The 17,810-nt window shown below is 38.7% G+C and overlaps 1 protein-coding gene and 1 pseudogene across 4 annotated transcripts; one reads left to right on the forward strand and one right to left on the reverse strand.

The window, feature by feature from the left end:
* The first annotated feature begins 323 nt into the window (after window positions 1–323).
* Window positions 324–6,096, forward strand: LOC143877928 (uncharacterized). Of its 4 annotated transcripts, none has more exons than XM_077380254.1 (3): window positions 324–2,368; window positions 5,226–5,298; window positions 5,941–6,096. In XM_077380254.1, exon 1 carries the CDS (start codon window positions 559–561, stop codon window positions 2,197–2,199), a length of 1,641 nt encoding a protein of 546 aa, XP_077236369.1. In that variant the 5' UTR covers window positions 324–558; the 3' UTR covers window positions 2,200–2,368; window positions 5,226–5,298; window positions 5,941–6,096. The 4 variants fall into 4 exon arrangements, with proteins under 4 accessions (XP_077236369.1, XP_077236367.1, XP_077236371.1 ...); XM_077380252.1 differs by having other exon boundaries at window positions 324–2,364; XM_077380256.1 differs by lacking the exon at window positions 5,226–5,298.
* A 4,009-nt stretch (window positions 6,097–10,105) lies between these two features.
* LOC143877929 (large ribosomal subunit protein uL15x pseudogene) lies at window positions 10,106–10,854 on the reverse strand (annotated as a pseudogene).
* Between the last annotated feature and the right edge of the window lie 6,956 nt (window positions 10,855–17,810).

Below are 17,810 nucleotides of genomic sequence, written 5' to 3' on the forward strand. Positions count from 1 at the left end.
ATAAAATCTAGTGTTTTCGATAAAAGTAGAAAAAGTTTGTTACTTTGACAGCCATTGATGAAGAGAGATTTTATGAAGCGCTAAAGGGGTGAATGCTAACTGCAAGGGGAGCGAATTTATCACCGCTCTTTAACAAATTACGGCTTTGCGAGCCTGGCGACTCAGGCCTGGCCCTCACGAGTCATGAGTCATGAGTCATGACCACATCACATGTTATGGGCTGGGCCTGGGCCTGGGCCTGGGGGAGAACCAGATATAAGCGGGTGTATATTTCAGTCTTACGTAGGGCTTCGTCCTTCTCCACAACCAATACGGGCTCCGTAATTTATATAGAACAGTTTCTCTAGGTTTTTTTTTCCTGCTATGCCGCTTTCAGCAGCCTTAACGCAATCGCCATGAGGAAAGATCCAGACCAAAAACTAGGGCATCAACGAACCAGTATTCACCGAAATGCTTTCACAACCCTTCTTCATTTTGGTAACGGCACTCCCTTACAGATGACCTTCCTCTTCTTCCCCGTATTCCTTTTTAGGGTTTCCACACCCTTTCTCTTCTTAAATGCTTCTCCATAGATCGTTCCACATCATCAACCGCCAACGTTTCATCGCTCTCTTACACGATCGATCTCTTGCACTAGATGTGGCAATCCCAAGCCAAAACCCTAACCCTAACCCTAACCCTAACGTTTGGATCTCTAAGGTAATTTCTACTCTATTCCTACGCTCTCCTTCATCTCTCGAAAGTAGATTGGATTTTTTTCGGGATAATTTGAACCCTTCGATCGCTCATCAGGTAGTTAAACGCTTTAATAATCCGATAGTAGCTTTGAAATTCTTTGAATTTACTAGAGTAGATTTGAATCTCAATCATTCTATCGGTACTTATCATTTTCTTGTGAGAGCACTTTGTCAAATGGGGCTTTTTGATAAGGCAAAAGGGGTTTTTGATTCAATGAGAAGTGATGGGCATCCGGCAGATAGTTCGATATTAGGGTTTTTGGTGCGTTCCTCTGCGCAAGCGGGTAAGTTTGAGATTTCCATGGGATTGGTTGTGCAATGTCATGAAAACAAATGTATGGCAGATTCTTTTACTTGTAATAATTTGTTGAATCTCTTGGTAGAGAAAAACCAAGTGGGTGAGGCAGTTCGCTTCTTTAGGGAGGGTTTGAATTCGTATTTTACTCCTGATACCTACACATTCAATATTATTATCAAAGGTCTGTGTAGATTAGGTGATGTCGATCGAGCATTTGAGTTTCTTAATGATATGGGGAGTTTTGATTGTTCTCCAGATATTATTACTTATAATACTCTCATAGGTGGATTATGTAGGTCTAATGAGGTGGATAGAGGGCATGCGTTATTGCAAGAAATTCAGTCGAAAGAAGCCTTTTTGTCAGATGTTATCACATACACATCCGTCATATCGGGCTATTGCAAGTTGGGTAAGATGAAAGAGGCTTCATGGGTTTTCGAGGAAATGCTTGGTTTTGGAATTAGACCTAGTTTGATTACTTACAATGTGCTTATTGATGGTTATGGTAAGGCGTGTGACATGGGTTCTGCATTATCTGTGTATGAGAGGATGATTGCTCAGGGATGTTCTCCTGATGTTGTAACTTTTACAGCCTTAATTGATGGTTACTGCCGAAGTGTGCAGGTGGATCATGCTATGAAGCTTTGGCAGGATATGAGCAGGAGAAATATTTTCCCTAATGTGTATACTTTTGCTATTGTCATTAATGCTCTGTGCAAGGAAAATAGGTTAAACGAGGCTCGTGATCTTTTGAGACAATTGAAATGGACGGACATTGTTCCTCGGCCATTTATGTATAATCCTGTGATTGATGGGTTCTGCAAGGCAGGTAATGTGGATGAGGCAAACCTAATTGTTGCAGAAATGGAAGAAAAGAGTTGCCTTCCTGATAAATTAACATTTACCATTTTAATTATTGGGCATTGCATGAAAGGGAGAATGCATGAAGCCATTAGGCTTTTCCATAAAATGTTAAGTGTTGGTTGTGCCCCGGATAATATTACTGTAAACTCTTTTAGATCTTGTCTTCTAAAGGCTGGCATGCCTAGTGAAGCCAATCAAATTGTACTAACCATGTCCATGAAGGACGTAGAGCGGGATTTATCATCGTCTGGGCAAAATCTTTCAGTAAAGAAAAGTATCGATATTCCAGTGGCTGCCTAGCCGGAGGAATCTTCGCTGTCTACCTGGAAGGCTAATTGGAGAGCACCATTATGCATGCAGAGTTCCTGACATAGGCAGTCTTGCTCCATCCGTTGTGCCTTTAGCCACAAAAAATAGACACTTTCAGCCCTTGGGCAGCTTTCTACACAATTGATTTAAGGCACAGTAAGTAAGCTTTCTGTCTGTTTCTTGTGATATCTACTTTATTTTTGACGAATTCTTCTTTTAAAAAATTTCAATAATGTATTAATACTGTGAAAGTTGTATTCAAGTATATTTTTTATCTGTACTTTATTGATATTGATTGAATTTTAATTTAGGAGCAATTTCATCTTCAAATTGTTTGTTTCACAACCACTTATTTCCTATTGTTGAAAAATGATTTCAGTGCTTGATCCATCGATTCTGTCAATTCCTTTGTTAAATTAGGTATTGGAAGTTTCATGGAAATCTCCAACAAGTTCCAATTAATCACTTGGAAACCATTTATTAAAACTTAGGTAACTATTCGACTATGCTGTAGCTCATACACAAAGTTTTGTTGTGATGTATGCTTTAAAAATAAACAATCAAAATACCCATGTTTGTAGTTGTTTGTCAAAGCACAAAAGAGAATTTGAGGCTGACCCAAGCATGAGGAGAGAGGTACTCGTTCTTCCGAGTCAAAGAGGTGAGCATGTCTCTTTGGAGAAACAATTAGGCAAAGTGAGGTTGCAATAGTAGGAAAATTGTGATTGGAAGCCCTAGTATGACCCCATTTAAAAGTAATATCTTGCTGCTGACCTTTGTTACAATTCTCATTTTCCAATGAATCTTTTGCCTTTTGCTAACTTTCACCTTTGTTGAAAGCAAGCCCACGCTTAGGCATATTGCCAATGGCGTACCAAGCACCAACCTGTAACACAACAACATAAAGCCGTGAAAATTCCACAACAGATATTTTCCGTTCAATAAAAAAATCCATTAACAAGAAAACCTTGAAAATACTTCTGGTCCTCACAGTTTAACTTAAATTGAGACTGACAAATATGAGCCTAAATTAAAGAGTTTTGTCACTTCTGTGTACCTGAGTATAACAATCTAAAATTGAAAATGTGTCAAGAGGTGAATGGAACATCACTGTCTGGAGCAAGTCAACTATCTAGGATTAGAATATATTTTGGAATTATGGATAACATATCATTTAACACCTCCCAAACTGGTCTGTATCATCATGTAAGTCTTAATTTTCTTTATTGATATATAAGCACTTGGCATTATTTATGGATTTATGAGAAAGTTGGAATCTTATGATCTAATGAAATGAAATGTGTTAAAATGAGATGAAAACACCCTTGACACATTTATCTATCAAAAGAAAAGGTTGTGCACTGATATTGTGAAGAAGCAAATTATACAAACCTCATTGCTTGTGATATGTAGCTCCAGAGCAAGACCCTGAAAGCATATGTTGATACTTTGCTAAGAGATAAAAGATATCTAGCCCAAAAGGTCAGCGTTGGAATGAAAAGAATCTATTAAATCAGCATACTGTGCATTGAAGGTATTGTTCAATTTCCCTTGTGGAAGGTTAGAGCAAGAAAGAGGAAGTCATCAACCACCATTTTTTTAACAATACTGTGAATGGTGTTATTGACCTAGGCTCAAACTTCAAACCTTCAGTATAAGTGAAATTATCATTATTAACATCCAAGCAAGATGACTAATGAGACAAGGAGAATGCCTAGGGAAACCTTGTGCAGAGCCCCCAGTCTTTTCGTCAATCCACTTATCATTTCCCCTTCATGACAGGGAAACATTGTCTCAGCAATTCCCAGTTTTGCTTGCCTTCTTTGCAGGTTGGTTATTTGTTTGTGAACAAAGAAAACAGTAGGTATATAAATATGAAACGAGGGATGGCTTTATCCAAGTATAGCTACGAAGAAAAATACCTGCATGAATGATATTTTCTTAGCTCAAAAAGTTATTGACAAAGCTGATTCGGAAACAGAATAAGCAATGAGGCTGTTTAGATTTAGAAATTGCAAACAGAAATGATTAAGTTACCATTCTGAAGCAATAGTGCTGGAGTAGCAAGAACTGTCAAGTAGCAGCAAATTTTGAAATACTGCAAAGAGGTTTTATGCAGAATGAGATGAGGTTGATGGTTGCTAGGGTTAGAGTAATTGATAGCTATTAGTTACCCCTTTTCTATTGCTTTTTACATGATACCGGTTCCCATAGCCCTTTGGATGAAAGGTTGCTGGTGGATTTTTAGCTTGCCTTGAAGGCCAGGACTGTCTTCAACCAACCTGATTTTATTTTTTTTCCTCTAAAGTTCCAACTATTTTATGTGTGAAAGCCCTCTATTGTGTTCTTTTCTTTTCTAGTCAGGATAAAAAGGAAATGATGTCCATCATGATCATGAAATTTGTACTTTGAATTAGTTAAATCCTGAGTGCAAACCTTCTAGTCACTTAAAAGTCTTCCTTGTTACTCTGGGCTGGTTCAAGCAAAGCTTTATTAGGTGGTGAACACAAGGAGAACTCCAACCTTATGTGGCAGGAGTCTCTTTTGATTTCAATTCCTTCTTCGAGGTTAACTTTAGGAGACCGACGAAAGGACATCTACACCCCTATAGCATCTGATGTCGTTTTCTTTTCTTTTTCAAGGCGAGTGCCAATCCCAACTAGTTTCAGACAAAGGCTTAGTTGAGTTGAGTTTCAAGGCGAGTGCCAGTTTTAATAGACATTCCTATATAGCATTCAACGTCATTTCCTTCCCATTTACTAGGCAAGCTTCAGTTTTTACTGAATTTACACTCCTACAAGCATACGATTTCATTTTCCTTTTCTTTTTCATGCAAGCTTCGGTATCTACTATCTAGTAGGAAGCTAATATTAACACTGCTTCAGCATCTACTATCTAGTAGGGAGCTAATATTGACACTCCTGGCTCCTATGTTTTGATAATGGCCGCCCTCTCTTTATTCCATGCTTTGATATTGGCAAGCCTCTATTTTACACTCTTTTCAATGCTTGTTACAGTTCCCAACATGCTATCAATAGCCAATCGAGGAAGTTTAAATAGGGCTGCCAATATCAAACGAAGGGAGTGCAGGTATCATCCCCCATTTTAATTAGTGAAAATCTTAATAATCACTGCAGTCTTAAACCCTTGATATTCAATCAGTAACTCCATGCAATGCGGTTCTCGGAAGTCGGAAGTCGGAAGTCGGAAGTCGGAACTAGTCTGCTTATAGTTGAATGAGTCTTCTACTTAAGCCGTGTTTGGCAACCTGGAATTTTTTTCATGGAATATTAGATTATGAAGTGGTGAGAGAGGGAGAGGGGAGAGTATTGAGAGGGCATGAATGAAGAGATGGTGCCAAGTGGCTGAAACACAAAATAGAGTTTTTTCTTTCCTCATTTTCAGCCACTTCTTACCCTGTTTTCAACCATGCGCTCTTATATTCTCTTCCCATCCCACCCTCGTTGCCCCTCTCCCACAACTTGATAAGCTTATATTTCAATTTGCATGGAAAAAATTTCATTGCAGCCAAACATGGCCTTAGAGTCCTCTTCCTGATTCAGAATCTTGCAATTCCATAATGCCTCAGTTCATATAATTTACCTTATTTTCTGCTTCCTAATTTCAGTTGAATAATTTAGTCAGATAGGCATTCGGCATATATATTTTTTACCGTACCTTTTTATCCATTGATAGACTTTTCATTTACTCTTGTGTTCCTTGATTGTGCAGAACTGTTAGCTGCAGAGAACTCGGGCAAGTTCACTACTTGGATCCAATTTCATGTATACTACTTCACTTGCATGTGTGAAGAGTTCATCTCACAGTTTTTCACTTGGTGTAATGTAACTTCAACTCATTGAGCAAGCCTAAATTCCTTCTGCGTAAGTTTAATGTGTTCTTCTAACAAAACCCAAGTGTTTAAAAATGTTATATAGGTAATAGGGGATTTGGAATTTTGCATAAGACAAAATCTGCTGAAAAGTGTGCCCATGTGGCTGTGCTCTCATGCAAAAGTCAGCCGGGAAATTCCCTAGCAAATCTCAGGTAATAGATGGTTAAATGGTCACTAAAATAATTGTACCATATGGGTCCCTGTGATATTTAAAGTTTTTTTTCTGCGAGCAGACAGTGACGGTTAGGATCATATGATCAGTGTGAATTTTGGGCTGTGGGCTGTGGCCTAATCACGACAGGCCCCACCAGATCAACTTTTGGGTGGCCCACCAAATGGGCAGTGACGATCATACGCATGTGTCATGTATATGATATAAGATTCTTCACAGTATGTCCTTTCCCATAGCAAAATATAACTACAGATTTGTTTGGTTTTGTCTTTCTTTCTGAATTGATATAAGATTCTTCACATTATGTCCTTTCTCGTAGGCCCTGTTTGTGTTGGACCTTGAGAACCGATTGTGAGTCCAATATTGATGAGTGGACTCAAAGTATGATTCGAAAATTTTGAGTCCACTTATCAATTTTGGACTCGGTTTCTCGAAAGCCGAAACAAGCAGCCGAGCAGGGCCTTAGGTTTCATTTGTTTTAGGCTTTTAGCTTCCATTTGTTTCGACATAAAATGAACCCGTTAAAACTCTGTATTTGGGTTGTGGCTTAAACCCTGTTTGGTAGGATTTTGGAGCTGCTGAAAATTTCTAAGAAATTTGAATTTTAACTTCGAGAATTGTAACGGCTTGATAGAGGGTCTTGATTGATAAACTTCAGTTTGTTTGGTATTGAAATTGCTCGCACATTAGGATTTTGTGGAGATTTTTTTAATCAGGGATATCATTGCTTCTACAGGGTGCAATATCTAAATTTCATCCTATATCTCACAATAGAGAAATTACATGGCTCATGGCCATGAAATCCACTGTAGGCAGCACTGCCCTTGAACCACCCTTGATATTTGATCCAACAGCAGCCATGAAGTCCACTAATTTAATTCTACATAGTCCATTATTACCATCTTCTCATAGTTCTTTCCCCATTTTTAAGAACTTGGTAAAATTTCACCTTTGCCGCCAATGGTAAAAGACAAATTTTGGGTTTTACAAGGGGGCATATATATCATGAGGCGGCCAAATGGTCATGGCATCATCCAGAAATCAGTGGTTTAGCTTTTCCTAATGGAACCCTAATGCTCTGTATGGTTGCCAGGTTTTTTTTGTTCCCGGGAGTTATGTGGGAGAAAAAAATATCCTGGGAGATAGGTGGGAAAAAAAAAGTCGTGGAAGTATCCTGGTAAAATAAAAATCCCATGTTTGGTTATGTGGGAGAAAAAAATACCCTGGGAGATATGGTGGGAAAAAAAAAACCTTTGTTTAGTTGCTTGAACTGTTAGGTAGAAAAAAAATTCTTCTCGAGCTTATTTTTGGTTCCTGAGTTTATTTTTGTTCCTGGGGTTATCTTGGGATGGGATAAAAAGGCAATCATTACAAAAGTGGGATTAAAAAATTCACCCCACAAGTAATCATTACAAGAGTGGGATTAAAATAAACCTAGTGCTAAAAGGCAACCAAACATGGGATGGGACCAAAATTTAACTTACTCTCCCACAAAACTCCCAGGAACAAAAAAAACCTGGCAACCAAACATAGCATAAACGATAATTGATCAGGGCTTGATAGACAAGGGCCTAGGACCATCCAATCAAGTTCTTCTCAACAGCACTTGGATGGTCTTAGGGTTTGCATTAGCATCAATGGATCTGAGCCCATTATGCAGGACCCAATAAGTTTCTCTTGGGAATGGGCATAAAAGTGGCTTTATTTTAGCATTTTCCTATTTGGTAATGACTCGTGCACATCAAGTGGGATCTACAGAGAAACATTGAAGAGCCATGGGGCTCACAATGAAAAAAGACAGGTTCGACAATTTAATAGTAAACTAGATGAATAGATACAGATGAATGGATACTCCTAGCCACCTGCATTTTGTGATCTCGACCATACAGGCCGAGGGACCCTCAATCAGCAAATTACATTCCCCGATCTGCCTTACCAAGCAAGTAGTGGCAACAAAGCCGCTTCAGTGTATTTATTGCCAAACTCAAAGCCTAACAAACTTAAAGCTTGGGCGGAGCCCAACAACAAACCAACTGGAGTCCCTAAGTTACATATTAACTTATGAGTGCAAGGAACAACTCAAAAATTTCAGCTTAAGATGATAGCAAGTTGAATCGCCTTGTTTTACTATTGTAATTTAGCTAGCACATTGAGTTAGTGTTATCCTCCCACAAATCCTTTCGAAAGGTTTCAACCAAATTAACAAAGAATGTGTGAAAGTGAGAAACAAACCAAGTTTCTGAGTTTTGAAAGTCCAAAATAGCACTCAGCGTCAATCAGTTGTATACCTTGTGAAGGCTCATGAGAAAGAGAAGGTGCTCCAATTTCATACTTCAGATATGCCTTGCCATAGACAGTGAGAACACAAACCAAGTTTCAGAGTTTTGAAAGTCCAAAATATCACTCTGCGTCCATCAGCTGAATACCTGTTGGGGAAAGAGAAGGTGCTCCAATTTCATACTTCAGATAGGACTTACCATATAAAGTGCATGCCCACTTCCATTTTCTTGCAACGAGCTTCCTAGGCATGCTCCACAAACTGAGTGTTTCTAGAGACCGATTTTCCAGGAACCCAGGTGGTGATTACCGTGCTCTTCTAGTTCAGCTTTAAGATGTTATCAGCAAGAAGAGAAATGTACCCATAAGCAGAAACTGATTCCAGAAATTTGGTGGATACCAAACAATATAACCCACAATTAATAGAAGTGAGCTTGCTACATTTCACTCTAGAAAAGTAATGTCTCAATCATGCAAGATCAATTTTACACATACAGATAAATTTCACATTTCACATGTAATTCATATAGATAAAGTGTCTAAGGGATCAACTCTACGGTCCCGTACAAATATCTCTGCAAGATCAACTCTACGGTCCGGCACAAATATCTCTTCAGCATAAAAAAGATAGCCTACAATTTCTGAGAGCGATGGCAACCAACAGGTGGGCATGGAAGCAGCCATCCTATGAAGAAAGCATAACAGCTCACTAGTCTAGCTAGCTCCATAGCACTGAAAATGTATCAGGCCTCAATTGATTAACCGAAGTGACGAGACCACACTATACTCAGCATGGTACTGGTAGAAGCTTGAGTAATTCCTCAGTCGCAGGGTCACCTCCCCTTCTTGTCCTCTAAGCCAATTGGGAACTTCTGTGAATATAGTGTTGTTTCAAAGGAAACCTCTAGGTCTCTAACCCATAAAATCCTAAAGCAGGTTTCGAAGGAAAGAGCAAGCAGCAAACAACTTCACTCAATACTAAGAAGGGCAATAACTTGCTAATAAGGGCTACTAGGGTTGGGGCAATACTTAGAAGGAAGGCATAGGCCTGACTACATTTTGGGGAACCCTAACACACCCGTCCATAACAGTGGCAACATCGCCAACATAAATGTGAATATATTTTAGAAACCATGTTCAATCAAATAACTGCTGCACATATAGTTTTATGAAATCAAATCACAGATATGCAATGCCAAGAAAAAAGAGGTAAAACCCTCAAACAACCCCAATCTAAATGTCATTGAAATAGCCCATGAAATCAAAACACAAATATGCAATGCCAAGAAAAATAGACAAACCCCTTGAAAAACCCCAATCTAAATGTTATAGAAATAACCCATTTATCAGAATACATCAATCAAATTTTATATTAATCATTCTCATGTCAAGCTAAAGAATATCATTCCATGGCCATTCTCTAAAAATAAAAAAAAATAAAAAATATACGGCCCATCAGATAAAATACGAACTACTGCATGAAAGAAACCCCCAATGAGGCAAACATAAAATGCATAAAACAGATCAAAACATCAGCAGAAGAAGAACCAATCTAGCTAATACAAAACAACCAATTACTCAAAAGACATTCCAACATTGTTTTCTTCTTAACTAAGTAATGAAAATAAACAAACACGTAACCCACCCAACTCATTCAAAAAAGATAACTCAAAATAAAACAAAAGGGAGTTTCAACATCATCTATCCAATCGAACCAACCAAACCCACTAATCTTTTACTACTAAAAAAACAACCCATAAATTAAAAAACTACCCATTTTCTCACGCAGTAAGAACAACAGCCCCACCAGCCTCCTTAATCTTCTTCTCCGCAATCTTCGAAACAAGCTTCGCCTTCACGACAACCGGTCGTGACGGTGGCAACATCCCCTTTCCGAGAACCTTGAAGTATCCAAACTGAGTCACATCGATCATCGGGACATTATCAGCCGTCGATTTCTCCTTGGCCTCATCAGGGATGAGGGACCATAGACGATCGACGTTCACGATCGGGCAGTAGAATTTGTTACGGAGCTTGTGGAAATACCTCATTCCGACTTTCCCAAAATACCCCGGATGGTACTTGTCGAAGAGGATCCGGTGGTGGTGCATGCCTCCGGCGTTACCACGACCGCCGGGATGCTTTCTGTGTTTTCCGACTCTTCCGTGGCCGGCGCTGACGTGGCCCCTCTTCTTGCGGTTTTTTTTGAATCGAGTCGTCATTTCTGGAGAGGGTATGGTTTGGTAAGGGAAGAAGAACGAAACTGTGAAACCCTGAAATGGGCGCAGGAGAAGGAAACCCTAGGTCAAAGAAGATACTTATAGTGATGGGGAGGTGTGAAATTCAGTAAATACCCCTGCAAGGCCGATCTTGGATGAAATGATTTTTGAGGGCATACAAATGGACGGTTTGGATCATCCGATATGGCTACTTACCATATAAAACTTGCCGTACACATGGCACTCCTTCGGAATCGTGGTTGTGTCATCTTCGTGTAGCCGGTGTTGAGGCCACTAGCCTAACTCGAGATAGCATTCCCTCAATCATAACCCGACTCAACCCGAGCTTGAGGTTGAGGATGGTCAACCCTAACCAACGCACCTCTAAATCTCTCAACCCTAACAAGCCAAACAGAAAAATACAAGAAAAAAACATAATCAAAAGAAAATCAAGAGAAAATTAGAGGATAGTTTGGGTTGCCAAGGCCTCAACCCTAACCCAACTACAAATACCAGGAATTGAATCAGGTTGGCAGGTTGGCTTTCGGGCGCCGGGGAGAGGGGGAATGAGAGTTGATGCACTTCGTATCTAAAAGCTGCTGTGTTTTTAGTAAAGGGTTTTGTTAACGAGTGCCCCAGGAGCCCTCGTTAAGGCGCATTGAAACTGTACATGTACACATTGTGTGTGAGAGAGAAAAAAACTCAAAAGCCATATAAATTTATTATAAATTTACATTTTGAATGCACCATTTATTGTACATTTACATTATTTTCAATGCACCTTTAACAAAATAGGAAAAGGTTTCTGAGCTAGAGCTCGAGCTCAGCCTGAGCTAGAGCTCAGAAACCATATCTATTGTTATTTGAGTGATGCAACCCATTCATTCTATAGGTTATAGTTAGTATTATGGTTATAGTTATTGTTAGGATTATGGGTTTTGGTTAGGGTTATAATTTGTGGAGGTTTAAAATGGATGGTTAGAAATTAGGTTCCTATATAGATCGAATGGTTAGGATTATAACATGGTGATGGTTTGTTAGGGACACCCTATCTATGTGATGTCCTCTAGAATGGATGGGTTGGATGAGTCAAACAACATGGACATGGTGTATTTATAGAGCTCAGAAACCTCGCCCTCTTGATAAAACCCTTTTTTCATCTTTTGAAATTTTTGTCCAATAGTGTGATTCTGCAATGGAGATAATTTTGTTAGGTACCTTACTGATACGCCAAAAGCTCGGAATGCGTTAGGCAAGGCCCTTTAAACCTGTCCCATACTAGGCCGGGTCCCACCCAGTCCCATACATAGGCAGGTCCCCACTTAGGGCCGTAACATACCACCACGCTTCCGCACCAGCCGTCCTCGACGGCCCCCTATGTGACGCCGTGACTCGAACACAGGACGTGATGGCGGCTCTGATACCAAATGTTAGGTACCTTACCGATACGCCAAAAGCTCTAGAGCTGATGGAACGTGTTAGGCAAGGCCCTTTAAACATGTCCCATACCAGGCTGGGTCCCACTCAATCCCATACCTAGGCGGCCCCCACTTAGGACCGTAACAAAATTCGTCAAAGAGGGATTAGGGTTATGCCATTTCCCACCGCCGCCCCTCCGGCCACCGCCTTCATGGCCACCGCCGCCGTTGCTATTTCCGGCAACCGCCGTCACCTCCACTACAGACAATCGAACCCCACCCCATGGCTACATCAAACCCACATTTTAAGAAATTTTTTTTTGATAAAAGCAAAAAAATAAAGCCTAAAACATTAGGGTTTTTGTGCAAATCATTATAATGATGTGAATGAAAACAAATAAAACTCTTAAATGGAGGGTTTATGTTGATTAATCAACAAGGGTTTGAATCAAACTCCAATTTTTAGTTTTCAAGTATGAAAACCCTAATTTTCAGTTGGGGAAGAGGAGGGCATTTTGGTATTTTCCCCCACGCCGTCAGCCCCGTCCAGTTAAAAAACCCAATGAAACCACAGGCGTCTACTTGTAACTTTTTAAACTTTTGGGGTTAAGTTGAATGTGTCAGAAACCACACGGGGTCTAAGTGTATTTTTCTTTGAATTTTTTTTTGGGGCTTCTATGACTTTCTATGAGCACATAACAGTAGCGAAGATAGAAAATCAAGGTTTTTCTTCGGGTTTAAGATTGTGTTTTTTTTTGTTATTTTAAGGTGTTGTCACTTCCATGGATGACCTGGAGAAAGCGATAATCTTCAGCTTCGATGAAAGAAGCCTCTTCGATCTGTTGTCTCTTACTTTTAGATAATGGTGAGTGATGGCGAGTCCAAGCTGGGGTTTGCTAATTGTTAGCTCTGCTAACTGGGTATGCATCTGAGGTCTTGGATTGTTCGAAGAATTTGGATTCAGTGGACATAAAATGGGATTCAACGGAACTTCTGGAAGAAATCCTGCCCTCTGTCTTTTATGTTATGCAGAATTCTGAAGTAGATACATTCAACATTGTCTTTTGTTATGCTTCCACATGAAGAGTCAGGAGATGCTAGATACATTCAACATTGTTCAGTTCCTGTCTAGATACATTCACATGACATGCTAGATACATTGAACAATAATGTTGGTCAGTTCCTGTCTTGTTATGCTTCTACATGCAGAGCCAGGAGGTGCCAGAGAATTTAAGTTGTTTTCTGATTTGCTTATATATTTTTTTGTCCAGGTTGGGTTGCTGCTCTTAGATACCAAAGTACAGAGTCCGGATGATTCTTGCGCAAACGTTTCAAGTATCCAGCAAGTAATTATGGCAATTACCAATCAAAAAAATTATGCCTATTAATGCACTGAGCAAGGTTCTTCTTGAGCCTTAAACTTTTTCTTTTTTGTTCCGGAGAATTTTTATTTATTTATTACACTTCAATCTATTATGAAAGCCTTTGGCAGTTGGGATCATTCTCTTTTGATTCTTAACTGATACATGTTTTATTGGATGAAAACTTTTAAAATTGTAATTATTAGCATCTTGCGTTTCATCAGTACCAAATAAACTCGACCCTGTTGCGCCTGATTATTTGATTGACCTGATGATGCCTGTTTTTCATCTTTTGAATTGGTTTAGTTCTATTCAAGCGGAGTCAATTTTGTGGACTCTGAGTGCGTTTTCCAGCCATTCATCACTAGTTGCTTGTTCTTTTGTACCTTGTATATGTATGGTTCTTGTAGCAAATGTAATTCATCCTTATCAGATGTTTGTTTATGATTTAGGGCTTTAGTTAGAGGCTTGTCACAGCTATTTGTCCTACGATTGGCATCATGTTCAAGCAAGTACGGCAAGGCCATGCATCATTTATGCTTTTAAATGGTTACATGAGATGAATCTTCGTGAATCTTCAATTGTATGAACAGTTTTAAGTTTTCAGTGAGTAGATTATAAAGCCTACTTTTAGCTTTGTCTGCTACTTATTTCATGAAATGAGAATAAACGCGTAATTTAGTTTCTAGATAGTTCATTGGTGATTAAGTGCCAAATCTAACTCATCATGCTTTATTGTGTTTCCTTCTTGAAGCCCATAAACCCATAGTTTACTTTCTATATTGTGTCATGATGATTAAGTGGGGGTCTGACGTGGCCACAGCTTTTGGCTCAAAGGATAAAATTTAAAAAGTGTCCCGAGAATCCAATACGTACAAGAAGTGAGTATAAATAGAGTTTCTTTATTTAATTAATTTGTTTCCTTCTAGCTATTAGGTAGTTTTAGACGAATATGGCTTGTTACCTTTTCTTATAATTTGAGTCCATGTAGATTTAGAAATTTAGTTCAATTAGGAATAGAAATTGAGTCTAATTTTGGAATTGGCTTCAAATAATTTTAGAAAGTAGAGATTTACTTGGAGAAGAAGTTAGTGTTTTTATAAAAGCCTATGTGGAAGGGTTGTTGCACATATCATGTTTGTTTTATGAAATAAAGAAATTTTCTTCTTTCTTGGTAGAGAAAGTTGTTTATCTCGTTCTTCGTGGATTCAAAGAATAGCTCTTCTTGGATTCGACGAGCGCCCTTCCTGGATTCGAAGGTTTATTCTGATCGGCGTTGACATTGATCAACCTCGACTCATTCTTTGTGCTTCCGGCTACGCCAGGGCCTCATTGTGTTCACATGTTCTAGCATGATGCAAAACTGTAGCATCACTTTGTATGGATTTGCATATCATATCTATAGTTCTTTTGTTCCTTGCATGACTTCCAGACACTGGATGTTCTCTTTGCAAATTCTTGTGGTGTTTTCTAGGATCGAACCTTTGCGAAATAAGGTAACAAGTGGGTACATATTTTCTTTGTTCATAAATTACCTTTGATGGGAGTGCTATCTGATGGTGCATTTTGAAAAATGTAGGTCACATCATTTCTTCACCGCATGGTTAACACTTGACACTTTTGAAACATTAGTATTTTCTTACCTTCCTAAGGCACTGGACCAATTGCATTAACCATTCCGAGTGATTCTCTTTGCCATCCTGTTTTCCTAACGAATTTTTAGATACCAAAGTAGGTCCCTAGGTAATCTCCTACTTACTATGTCTTACCCAAATCAATGTAACTATTTAAACGCACTCGGATTATTGACAATCCTCAAGTAGGAAAGGTTTATGAATCTATAGTCCTCACATGGTGAGTCAATCATTCAACCCACACCGAGTAAACATACTGGGGGACTTTTTCCTACTGAAGTATTGAGGCCGTCGCTCTTGGATGAATTCTTTGATAATCAATTGTAGGATTTTGTTGTTCAAACTTGTAACCCTATAGAATAGATTCATTTCCCTCCCCTCTTCTGGTGAGTAATCCTTTCTATAGTCAGTAGTCGCACACAGACACTCCTTGTCAAGCATCACTTACTATTAAGAGATTAAGAATATATCTACCCCAACTAGTTTGGGACAAAGGCTTAGTTGAGTTGAGTTGAGTTGAATCTATCTAATAGGGAAATGATTTCAGCGCTCCAATGTTTTGATAAACATGCACTCACTTGTTTGTCATGTAGTATTTAATGGGTTTTAAGAGTTTTTTGAGAACTGTAATATTCTCTGACATCCCTTTAAATACTACATGACAAACAAGTGAAGCGCATGTTTATCAAAACACTAAAGCGCAGAAATCATTTCCCATCTAATAACTCTAGGTGATCGATCATTACCATATCTTGTGAGTCTTTGTAGAAGGTTTTTGCCGCCTCAAGTTTTTCGAAGCACTTAAATGGATTGCTGATGTAATTAAAAAGTGAAGGTCTTTCAAATTGATGCTGAAACTTCTAGAAGGATAGCTTCAATCCTGAATGTTCATTAATCATTCTATAGCTCATTCTGAAGGTCTTTCTAAGAGCTACAACAAATATTTCTGCAGATTTTTGTTAGAACACCTGAAGGTTCATTAATCATTCTAAGAGCTACAACAACTATTTATTAACACCTTAAGACCACACTACAATGTAAAATTTATTGACGTGCTAGACATACATAAGGCATAAGCTCCTACATTAATAACGCTGAATGTGGGAAAGGTTGACATATCTCCATTAGCTAATTGGTTGGCCTTCAGTTTAAAAGCCTGTACTACCTGAATCAGAAGATGCCTTAGCTAATTCATACTCAGTATGTGCTAGATGTTGAAACTTTTCAACGTACAAGATCAGTCCAGGGATCAATACAATTTACTTATGCACGCGCACCCGAAGGTGGGAAACTTGTACTAGCCCATGAGGTGTGACATTCATGCAGCCAAAGTAGACAAAACATTTTTATTTTTTTTTGACAAACAAAAGAGCAAAATCATTCAAAAGGTGAGAAAACAGTATGTGTTTTGGGTTTCTCTAATTAATCTTTGCTCCTACAGTCTACAGTTATAATCAACATAATGATGAAAGTTGAAACTAAAAGGTGCAAAGCACACACATGACCCAAACAAGAGTGTTTACTTTGCATCGGTTATGCGGAGAGAAGGGCATATATTTATCGAGCACTCTTCTCTACCAAAAAACTAGCACTTAACTTGATTTGGTCTTCATTTAACTTAGCGGGAGATTACACATGTAATTACATATTACAACGTCCATACTTAAATTCTATTTACAAAAGCTTTATTAAATGAACTTGCAGATACTTTTCTTATTGTTGTGATTGGAGACTCCTCTCTTGATCTTCAACTTGTTGCAAGTATGAAGGTGGTTCATGAAGTGAGCTTCAGAGTAGGTGGGGTGTCTACTGATTTTCCAAGGATTTTCAATCAATTAATGGGGGGAATTTTGGCATGGTCTAGAGCCAAGGTTTAAAATTTCGATTTCGGTACCGGTTTTGGACTTTCCGAAAAACCAAAATTTCGGTCGAAATTTGATACTCTCGTTTGAAATTCCGGACAGAAATTCCGAAATTTCAACCGAAATTTTGTAACGCTTTTAAAATAAAAAATAAAAAAATGCATTTTCTCGAAATTTCGAACCGAAATTTGGTAAATGGCGAAATTAGAGCGAAATTTCTAATTTCGCCAAATATCGGTTTCGGTCCCGATTTCGGTCGAAATTTAAAACCATGGGTATAACTATCCAAGTCTTCGAGTAAGTGAGAGGGGATGTTTTCTATTTATAGACCATGGATGGTATTTTTGAGGGAAAATCTGAAAATCCAGTTGGTAACCCTTAATTGGCCCAAAATAGGGGTATTTGCCAATTTTTATGATTCAATCAAGGCTTTTAATAACAAGGGAAAATACACTTAGACCCCCTGTGGTTTCTGACACATTCAACTTAACCCCTAAAGTTTAAAAAATAACAAGTAGACCCCCTGTGGTTTCATTGGGTTTTTTTAATTGACGGAGCTGACGGCGTGGGGGAAAAGACCAAAATGCCATCGTCTTCTCCAACTGAAAATTAGGGTTTTCATACTTGAAAACTAAAAATTGGGGTTTGATTCAAACCCTTGTTGATTTATCAACATAAACCCTCCATTTAGGAGTTTTATTTGTCTTCATTCACATAATTATAATGATTTGCACAAAAACCCTAATGTTTTAGTGCTTTATTTT

This window comes from Tasmannia lanceolata, unplaced genomic scaffold (assembly GCF_043159265.1).
Source record: "Tasmannia lanceolata isolate RefF3 unplaced genomic scaffold, GAP_Taslan_0.1 ptg000005l, whole genome shotgun sequence".
In the NCBI taxonomy this organism is placed as follows: Eukaryota; Viridiplantae; Streptophyta; class Magnoliopsida; order Canellales; family Winteraceae; genus Tasmannia; species Tasmannia lanceolata.

What these genes read in the sequence shown, in the direction of transcription:
- LOC143877928 (XM_077380254.1), top strand. Translation starts at nt 559, where the DNA reads ATGCTTCTCCATAGATCGTTCCACATCATCAACCGCCAACGTTTCATC.